The 10144-nt window shown below is 47.4% G+C and overlaps 1 protein-coding gene across 1 annotated transcript in view; it reads right to left on the bottom strand.

Annotated features, from left to right (window-relative positions):
• Positions 1–10144, bottom strand: part of Vgll4 (vestigial like family member 4) — a 121720-nt gene that overhangs the window by 100082 nt on the left and 11494 nt on the right. Inside the window, exon 2 of the mRNA XM_004645609.2 lies at positions 9363–9438. Within this exon, the coding sequence (XP_004645666.1) occupies positions 9363–9426 (64 nt within the window). The 5' untranslated portion in view covers positions 9427–9438. The remainder of the gene's footprint in view (positions 1–9362; positions 9439–10144) is intronic.

Below are 10144 nucleotides of genomic sequence, written 5' to 3'. Positions count from 1 at the left end.
GCTACTGAATTATAATATACACCTCCACTCTGTGCCTTCCTGGTCTTGCCTGGTGTCCTGATGCGGTTACCCTTATAGAAGGAAGATCAGTTCATCTAGGCTCTACATGGTTTTATAACAGAGAAACCTACTTCTTAAACGTGGGGTCAAAACATGGGTGGCTCTGGCTGCCCTGGCAGCTTTTCCTATAATACCAACCTGGTTTAACCCTCTCCTTTGCCAGCTCTGTTCCATTTTTGTTCCATGTGCCTGTATTTATATATTAGCCTCAGTTATGCTTTTTCCCTCTTTTCTAAAGGTTCTATAATTGTATATTTTCTTTCTTTCCTGAAATTCACAACAGGTTTCATTTGCTGTCTATTTTTCATTGGTTTTCTATGGGGCTGGGACAGAACCCAGGGCCTCATGAGGTCGGGCAAGGACTCTGCCCCAAGCCACACCCAGCTCAGGTTCCTTTGTTAAAACAACTTGAGGTTCTATTTTTAGGTTTCTTTGTTTACTCACATTTTCATTTATAAAAATAAAAGCAGACATCAACATTCTCTTTCAGGGAGAACTGGGGAGTTGGCTGGTAAAAGGATACAAACTTTTAGTAAAATGGAAAACATGAGGGAAGTGTTCAACCTGGGGTTTGTTTGTTTCATTGTTGAGACAGGGTCTCCCTATGCAGCCCAGGCTGGCCTCAAACTCACAGGGATCCTCCTGCCTCAGCCTCCCAAGTGCTGGAATTGCAGGTGTGTGCCACCATGCTCGGCTTCTAAACTTTGGGTTTTTTAGCTGTTCTTCAGCTCACACATTCCTAGTTTTCTGACAAATGCGGCACCTCACAACATTCTGCAGCCCCCCCGCGCCCCCAGCATGTCCAGCTGAGGATGCGCAGTGTCCTGAGCTGGGGCCCACCTTTGCCTCCTGGTGTTGCTTCTCACCTCTGTGCTGCACACCTGGCCAAGCTCTGCTCCTCTCCACACAGCTGACTTCCTCTTCAGCCAGGCCCACCTGATTCTTAAGTGGACTTCAGAGAGCTTTCTGGTTCATCAATAACCAAGCCAGGCATGGAGGAAGGGCCAGTGAGTGAGGGGAATGGGCCTGGAGTTGTGCTCAGTGGTGAGCTCCTGTCTCATTTTGAAGGAACCCCTGAGCTCCATCCCCAGCACCACAAAACTAAAAAACAAACCAAGTGCAGTGCTACACACCTAGAATCCCTATGCTTAGGAAGCTGAGGCAGGAGGACCACTGCAAGTTCAACACCAGCCAGGCCAACAGAGCAAGATCCTGCCAGAAAGAAAGAAAAGAAAAGAAAAGAAAAGAAAAGAAAAGAAAAAAAGAAAAAGAGAGAGAGAGAGAGAGAGAGAGAGAGGGAGGGAGGGAGGGAGAGAGGGAGAGAGGGAGAGAGGGAGAGGGAGGGAGGGAGGGAGAGAGGGAGAGAGGGAGAGAGGGAGAGAGGGAGAGAGAACCAGCCTTCTCAAATCCTACCTCCTTGCCTGTGCCCAAGTGTGTGTGTGCGTGTGCGTGCATGCATGTGTGTATGTAAATGTGTGTGTGGGCACACACAACAGTACCCCTCAGGGGTGCCATAGCAATCTGAAGGCCTACTTAGCTCCCCTCAGAGCCAACACCAACTCCATGAACCCTAGCAAGATCCTATGGCATCACACACATTTACACATGCGTGCACGTGTGCACACACACTCAAGGGCGAAAGCAAGGAGATAGATTTTGTAAGGCTTCCTTGCTTGTTTCTACTTATTTAGGACAGGATCTTGCTGTATATTCCAGGCTGGCTCTGAACTTACAGTGATCCTCCTGTTGTGTGCTTCTGAAGGCAGGCAGGCAGGCAGGCAGGCACACGCGCGCACACACACACACACACACACACACACAGCACTCAGGAAGGCGAAGCAGGAGGATCGCCACAAGTCTGGGGCCAGCCTGGGTTACATGATGAGTTCAAGGCCAGGCTGGACTATCTAGCAAGATCCTGTCTCAAAAGAAAGAAAACAGAATCAAAAACAAAGCAACACTGAAACTAGACCAGAAAACAGGCTAGCTAAATGTTTAAGGGCCCAATTCGGGTTTAGAGACCCATTGCTTAATTGACATGGAATTTTTAAACTTAAAAATTTTATATAAAAACTCAGGTTTCTAATTTGTCTTAACAATCACAAAATCTGACAAATCCAGTTTCATATTCCCATGGAAAAGCAGTATTCTCTATGGTGGAAAATTTTAACAACTGGCTCTCTGCAGGGAAAAGAAACACCCAAATGCCCAGGCCTGCAGCACCAGCCAGGGTAGACACTCTGGCCCGGGTGGTCCCAATGCAGCACCAGCAGCATCTGCAGCGGTGAGAGAAGAAACAAGCCACAGCACACTGTGGTTCCCTCCAGAAGAGAAACAGGGCCTTCTGTCCCTTCCCCTCAGGGACTCTTGGGCAAGGTCCAGGGCACACCTGTGAGTACTATCATCCTAACACTCTGGGAGGCTGAGGCAAGAAGACCAAAAGTTCAAGCTAAGCCTGGGAAACTGAAGAAGAGCCTATCTCAAAATATAAATTTTTAAAAAGGTGTGGGGACATAGCTCAGTGCAAAGGTCCTGTGTTCAATCCCCAGGACTGGGAGAGAAAAAGGTATAGTGACCTCGGGCACACAATCCTAGTCAGAGTGCATTTAAACACTGTTGGGTGAGGACTGTGGTGGGACTGAGAAACTAAGAGGTGGGGACCCAGACTCTGGCCATCATGGAATTGCAAGGGAGCTGGGCCTGGCAGCAACTCATGAACCATAGACAGAAGGGATGAGAGCCAGGGAGCTGAGTCTCAAATGCAAAAGGAAAGAGGAGAAAAAAGAAACACTTCATTCAAGGGTTCCTGACTCTAATTTCTGCATTTGAATTGCAAATCACATTAAAATAGTTCATAACATTCTTATGTGTATCAAAGAAAAACAGGATTTCTAGAAGATTGAAAAACAGTCACTTAAAGGAAACCTAATAACCACCCTTTAGGTGTAGAAAGATTACCCTTTGGAAGCATCATTGTCAATATTCATTATGCTAATTAACAAGCCATGTTCTTTTCCATAGTGGTGATACCCTTCCTAACACTTATTATGCTAATATGAACTGATATAAAACTATCAAAAGAGCAGAGACCTGCCAGCATTGTCTCCACAGGACACCAGAGGGCCACTGTGGGAAGCCAGCACAGATTACAAGGACAGCCCAAATGGAGATTGGCTTAAATGAGCACATAATACAAATACATGCCCCAGCTGGTGTTTGATGGAGATTTTTAAAGTAGAGAAATTACAGGGAAAAGATATTGTTAATGCCATTTTGCAAAAAAGGGGGGAAAAACAAAGTACAAGACATATTATTAGTGTCTAGAACTTTTTTTTTTTTTTTTTTTGAGATAAATTCTCGCTGTGTAGCCCAGGCTGGCCTCAAACTCTTGATCCTCCTGTTACAGCCTCCTGAGTGCTGGGATTACAGAGATGTTTCACCACATCTAGCTGTAAGTGTCTACGGCCTTTAAAAGGTACAATAAAGTCAATGCTTATTTTAAAAAGCAAAAGGAGGCTATTTGGACATGGTGGTGCAACCCTTTAATCCCGCCACTCAGCAGGCTGAGGCAAGAGGATCACAGTGAGTTCAAAGCCATCCTGAGCTACACAGTGAGTTCAAAGTCAGTGTGAACTACATAGTGAGACCCTAACTCAAAAAATAAATTAATTAAACTAAAAAGAACAAAGAAACAAAGGGAGCTGACATGGGAACTGGGGTGCAGGTCAGTGACAGAGACTGGCTTCACATGTGCAAGGACCTGGGTTCATCTCTACAGCCTTCAGGCTGAGGGGAAGGGACAGGAAAACAGTCCCAAGGAGCCAGGCCCAGGACCTGGTGACTTCCTGCCCTGAGGCCTCTGAGGCACACAGTAAACACCGAATGCTTTTGTTGTAACAACCAAAGAGAAACATTTCAGAAGCTACCAAGTGCTATCTTGGTATCAAGAGGAGCAGAGGATTTTTTTGAATTTGTGCATTCTCAGTCATGAGGGTGACAACGAGTCACTTTCACTGTTGTCAAATTAACTAATTCCCCTTTTACTCTGGCAGCTACTTTATTACTATGAGTGTTTACTGAGGGCCTACCTCAGTACCAAAGGGCCCCCCATGGCACATGGAGAAGGATGGACAGCCAACAACATCACCTTTGAAAGCTGCTGTGGCCCCGTATAGCAGGGTCCCAGTGCTGCATGAAGCAGCACATGTTGAAGAGACCAAACTCCCTTCCTGCAGGGAACACAGGGGTTCCTGGAAGAGGAAACTGTCCAGGGAGAGAGGCTCCAGGGTGGGGGGCACAGGCACGCAGGTAGCTCTCTTCCTCAATGCCAGCCAGTGTAGCCACTCCTGGATTAGAGCTGCTGATTCAGAGGAGGGGCATGTTCTCCAGGTAAAGCCTCCTGCAGATGCATTCATGGGATTGTGTGTGCTCTACATGTATCTCCTATGAGTGTCCCTGGGTCAATGATCTTTCTCCATAAGCCTCAGTTCCCTCATTTGCAAAATGGGTCTGACAGTGGTGCCCGCTTAGCCAGGGTGCAGTGGGGAGGAGACAGATGGCCAGGCAACTGTCCCGAGCATTTATCCACGTCTGGGTGAGTAATGGAGGTGTGGCCACGCTCCACCTGGCTCCCTGTTCCTTTCTACCTCTCTGGCACTCCACCACAGCCTTCCACGAGGACATTTCTTCCTGGGACCCACCAACCATGGACCAAATCCCCTGAAATCGTGAGCCAAGTCAGACCTCTCCTCCTTTAACGTACAGATGTCAGGTCCTGTGTCTCTGCAATGGGAAAGCAGACCAGTAACACACAGTCCCTCCATACAAACCCTCAAGACTCAAAGCTGCACTTTTTAAAAAATGATGTTAGTCAGATACAGTAGCATGCACCCAAAGTTCTGGCACAGAAGATGCTCAGGCAGGAGGACCACTTGAGGCCAGGATTTCAAGAACAGCCTGAGCAATGCAAACAGATTGTGTTTCAAAAATACCATTAGCACAGACTTTAATCTAAGCAAGGAAAAAAGCACCTCCCAGTTTTTATAATCCAGAATATACAAGAGAGAAATTACCAAAAGTGAAATATTTCTGTAATCTTCAAAATAAAATGAGGTACAGTGTTAAAGGTACAACAAACTATTATTACGTTTATCAGCAAAAGTGCCCTGTTCTCTCAACTTGGTCAACTGTCACTATTCAAAAAAGACAGAGCCAGGCATGATAGTGCATGCCTGTAATCCCAGCACTCCAGGAGGCTGAGGCAGGAGGATAGCAAATTTGAGCCCGGCCTGAGCAGTTTAGTAACTTAGGAAGAACTGTGTCAAAATTAAAATTAAAAAAAAAAAAAAATCAAAGGGGTGCTGAGGACTTAACTCAGTGCAAAGGCCTTGGGTTTAATCTCTAATACTAAAAAAAAAAAAAGAAGTTGTAAGAAGTCCAAGCCCTCCCAGCCCAGCATGAACGATCTGGTTTCGTCTTCATGAAGTCCGTTCCAGGACTGCCCTGAATACTGATAAAATCAACGCCTCCCAAGCTGTCTGATGATTATTTTAAGTAAATGTATTCCTTCTCAGCTGCCCAGATAAGTAACTACTGAGCTGCTACAAAACCACCCTTTCACTCTGTCCCAGCTCCCAGCGTACTATTGAGATATTGTTTTTATTCTTCTCTACAGACATAATGAAACCTTAAGGCTATCGGGTATTAGACACTCAAGTCACAACGGATCCTGTTCCCTTCGAAAGGCCAGAACAATACCACCCCCCAAAATGACCAAGTTTCAGAGCTCCAGGAGCCATCAAGAAGTCACTCGCATCATTCAGGTCATGGAGACACAGCGGGAAGCCAAGCCCAAGGAACGGGACACTGCTGTGCTCGTAATAAGACACCCACATCAGATTACACACAGACTCTCAAAGTGTCGGGGAGAATGTTCCCGGCCCCCAAAGTGTAAGCAGTCTAGAACAAAGCCAAACCAGAATTAATCTAGGGCAGAGAAAGCTGAGTTGGGCTGGGCCAGCACAGATAAGACTAAGAAATCCACCGAGAGACATGGCGTGCACCGCTGGTGCTGCCTGCACCACTTGGACTTTCACAGACTCATGCAAAGATGCCCAGCGTCACTCCATGAAGAGCCCTGAGCATAGGCGTCAGGCCAGCCCACAGACAGGTCCTTGAACCAGGTTGGCTGCCCCTGACCCTACCGGGCCACTAGAGGCAGAGAGGTTCAGGACAGGGTCCAGGGCAGGGCCCCCTCCCCATACACTGTCCCTGTGCAATACGCATGGAAATGTCCACATCCCTGCAGACCCTGCAGCTCAAGGATCTGTATGCAGATCTGCCCCTGAGGTAAGGGGCCCTCCCCCACTTGGGGCCCTCCCATGCAAGCCTTCAGCAGTCCCTCATGGAGTTGGAAACTGGGCAGATCTCCCTCCAAGCTGATCAAAATTTCTGACCCAAGAGAACTCTCTCCAAAGGCTGAGAAAGAGGGAAAAAGCAAGAGAATTACCCAACATCCCCAGGATACAAGACCCTGAGGTCACAGCCTGTACTTTCCCTGGTTATAGACAGCACTTTAACTTATACCCCTAATTAAATTCAGGTGCCATACAAAAGGAAGTCCAACTATTGCCACGCACAGGGCAGGGGCGCCCAAGTCGGCTCTCTCATTGGTCCATATCGTGTGGACAGCTGATCTGGCCAGCCTCATGGTCTGCATCCTTAGAGGTAGGAAGGACTCTGTGGTTGAAGGATTTTGTCCCTAGCCTGTGTCCTTGGGAATGACACACAATGTCCCGAGCTCAGCTTCCTTAGCAAGGAATAACTAAACCTCATCATCAGGCACTTCTGCCCACCTATAAACCAACAACTAAATCCATGTGAAGTGTAAAGAGGCCAGGCATGGTGGCACACACCTATAATCCAAGCACTCTGGAGGGTGAGGCAGGAGGGTCACAGTGAGTTTGAGGCCAGCCTGTACTGTATGGAAAGTTCAAAACCCAATTACAACTACATAGTGAGACCTCATCTCAAAACAAACACACCGATAAAAGTCTGGGGACAATCCCTCATGGCTATGTCTTCCAGTCACTACCATAATGAGGATCGCGGGTAAGGGGCAACAAGGAAGTGAGGGTCACAGTCAGCCCAGGAGGGGTCCAGTCAGAGGCCAGTTGGTGCTGGGAGCAGAGCAAGGCGGCCGTAGCCAGGAGCCAGGAGACAGGTGGGAACCTGCAATCCCCACAAACACTAGGTAAGCAGGAAATGTTACTGCCTTTGCTAACAAGGAAACTGAGGCTAAAAAAAGGAACAGTCATCTGGGGCAGACCTCACATTTCAAAGACATGCATATGCTAGGCGACCAACTCACAGGAAATAAACTGCAAAGTGGGGCAGCTTCGAAAACTTACACTTCATAAAAGATCAGCCTTAATTTTTTTCCTAATATTTTAAATCTGAGTGAAGAAAGAAGCAGTTCCAGGTCTTATTACACAGAAGATATGAGTAACACTAATAAAAACAAAATATTTTGTAATCACCAAAATATTCATGGTACAATGGACCTTTGAGTCACAACTAGCCTGACATCACAGCTTGGGTTATGATTGGAATTTTAGTTTTAACCTACAACCAAAGTCTTAGTTATGATCTGAATGCCAGCCGCTTGTGTTTCCTGATGCTCTCAAGTACAGGCTAAACCCTAAAAGAGTTCTGAAAGGAACATTACAGCATCCTTTCCTGAGTGGGATTAGTTGAGAAATCCTGGGCCAGTGTCTCTCTAAGGACACTGAGATCTGCCTGTGTACAGGAGACTTTGAAGGCTGCACTGAGGAGCCTCAGCCTTCAAAGCTCTCAGGAATAAATTGAATTTGTAAATCAAGGGTCTATTATAATTATTGTTAAAGATCCACCAAGGTGTGGTTCTGTATATTAGCACAAAGTACCCCTCCTTCCTTCTTAGTTTTTTTTTCTTTTTTTGTTAATGTATTTGACACAGGATCTCATTAGGCAGCTCAGGCTCCTACTGATCCCCATTTTCACCCTCCCCAGCCCTGGGATTATATGCATGCACCACCACACCCAGCCTACGTGGCTGGCTCAGTGCACTGGAAAAAGGGACTGGCACAGCATGTGGTGCGGGGTGAGTGAACCCTGGTCCCTGCGCTTGCCTAAGCAGGTGCTTAGTCTGATGAGCTACCTCACCAGCCCTCTCTTAGTCAGTTTTTAAATTACTGTAAAACAAAATTGGAGCTAGGGATGGTGATGCAAACCTGTAATCCCAGCACTCTGGGAGGCTGAGGCAGGAGGATCACAAATTCAAAACCAACCTCCTGAGAAAACAACAATTCTTACAATATCATTCATTTTCCCTTTTTGCGGAACCAGGGATTGAACTCCGGCCCTTGTGCTTGCCAGGCAAGCACTTATTCTACTGAGCTATCTCCCCAGGGCTTACAATACCATTCAGTGAGCAACTTTTTTTTCTTTTTAAAGTCTCAATATACAAACCAGGCTGGCCTTGAACTCACAGAGATCTTTCCTGCCTCAGGCTCCCAAGTGCTGGAATTACAGGTTTGCACCACCATGCCGGGCATCAGTGAGTAATTTTAACCTTAAACAAGAACATTTCTTCTAATTCACTTTTTACCATTTATTCTTTATTTATTTATTTGGTACAGTATCTCGCTATCAGACTCATAGAGGTCCTCCTGTCTCAGCCACCCCAGTGCTGGGATTACAGGCGTGTGCCACCAAGCCTGGTTTCGGGGTCAGCATGGCGCTTCTGGGGCCCGCACAGCATGCAACACTGGGGATCAAACCCAGGTACTTGCACTTGCCAGTTGTAGGCACTCAGACCACCAAGCTATCGCCCTAGCAATGTTAAACAAGAACATTTTAAAAACAAATACACTTTAGAATGAACACTAATCTCTCAAATCTAGAGTTCTCCCTCTTGCCCTGCCCACCACAAGGGAGAGGTCTCTTCTCCCCCAGAATCTCGGTGACTACGGGCAGGCGTGCACTCAGTGAGGAGCACATGCCTAGCACATGCCAGGTACTGGGCTACATTCCAGCACATGGGAAAGAAAAACATGTTCTGGTTCTGTTTCTGAAACATGTTCTGGTTCTCAACAACAACAAAACATGAGAATGTCAGGCTGTTGTCTGAGGAAACGACCAAAGCCGGTGGCCGCCAGACCAAAACAGTGCAGGACAGCGAGTGGTCTTAACTCACTGCGGCAGCAAGGCACACCGAGAAAAGCACTCGCATAGACTCCTTTAAAAACACGTTGCTGACTTACGCTTTTCGTCATCAGCATGCACCAGAGAGGCGGCTCTGGACAAGACATCCAACGGTGTCTCCATCCCTGACTGAGCCTAAAAGGAAAAAGGAGAAGTGGAAGAATATGTAAACAGAATTCCAAAGGCATTTTTGGCATTTCAGTAGTCAGCAGGGGGCTGGGGGCGCAGCCTGGGGCGCAGGCTTGGGTGGAGCAGGAGCAGTAGCAGCAGCAGGACCACTGCAGGCCATCCTCACAGCAAGATTAGACTGCCAGGAAGGCTGCTCCGGCAGGGGGAGCGGCCTGGCTCTGAACAGTGAGGGTTTCAAGTCCATCCTATTCTGTCCACGCCGATGAACGCACCAAGGCCAGGAAGTCTCCTCTGTCAGAAATTCAGAGGAGGCGGCTCAACACACATGTGGCCCCTGTCAGAGGTGCTGGGAGCACAGACAGCACCAACAAACAGAGCCTGGGCCCACGGAACCCACGGCAGCGCTTGGGACAGAGCTCGCGACTGCAGGCAGTGCTGCCACCAGCCTGGGGTCCCTGCCCCTCATGGGCTTGGGTTATTTGCTGTTTACAGAAACAGCCTCCCTGGCTGAGAAGTTAGCAGGAGCCGTAGAGAGGGCTTCAGCTCAATCAGGGTGTACAGGAGAACTGGGGGGGAGGCACAGATGATGTAAATGGTGTTTAAGTCTGGTAGGAATCATTTATTTATTTTTAACTTAGTTTTTGGTCTTGTGACATAGTTCAGGCTTGCTATTTACTATGTTAAAAATCAATTCAGAATTTCTGCCGACTTC

The sequence above is a fragment of the Octodon degus genome, unplaced genomic scaffold (genome assembly GCF_000260255.1).
Source record: "Octodon degus isolate 3935 unplaced genomic scaffold, OctDeg1.0 scaffold00233, whole genome shotgun sequence".
Lineage (NCBI taxonomy): Eukaryota > Metazoa > Chordata > Mammalia > Rodentia > Octodontidae > Octodon > Octodon degus.
Note: the sequence above shows the minus strand (reverse complement) of the source record. Positions and strands in the feature narration are given on the sequence as shown.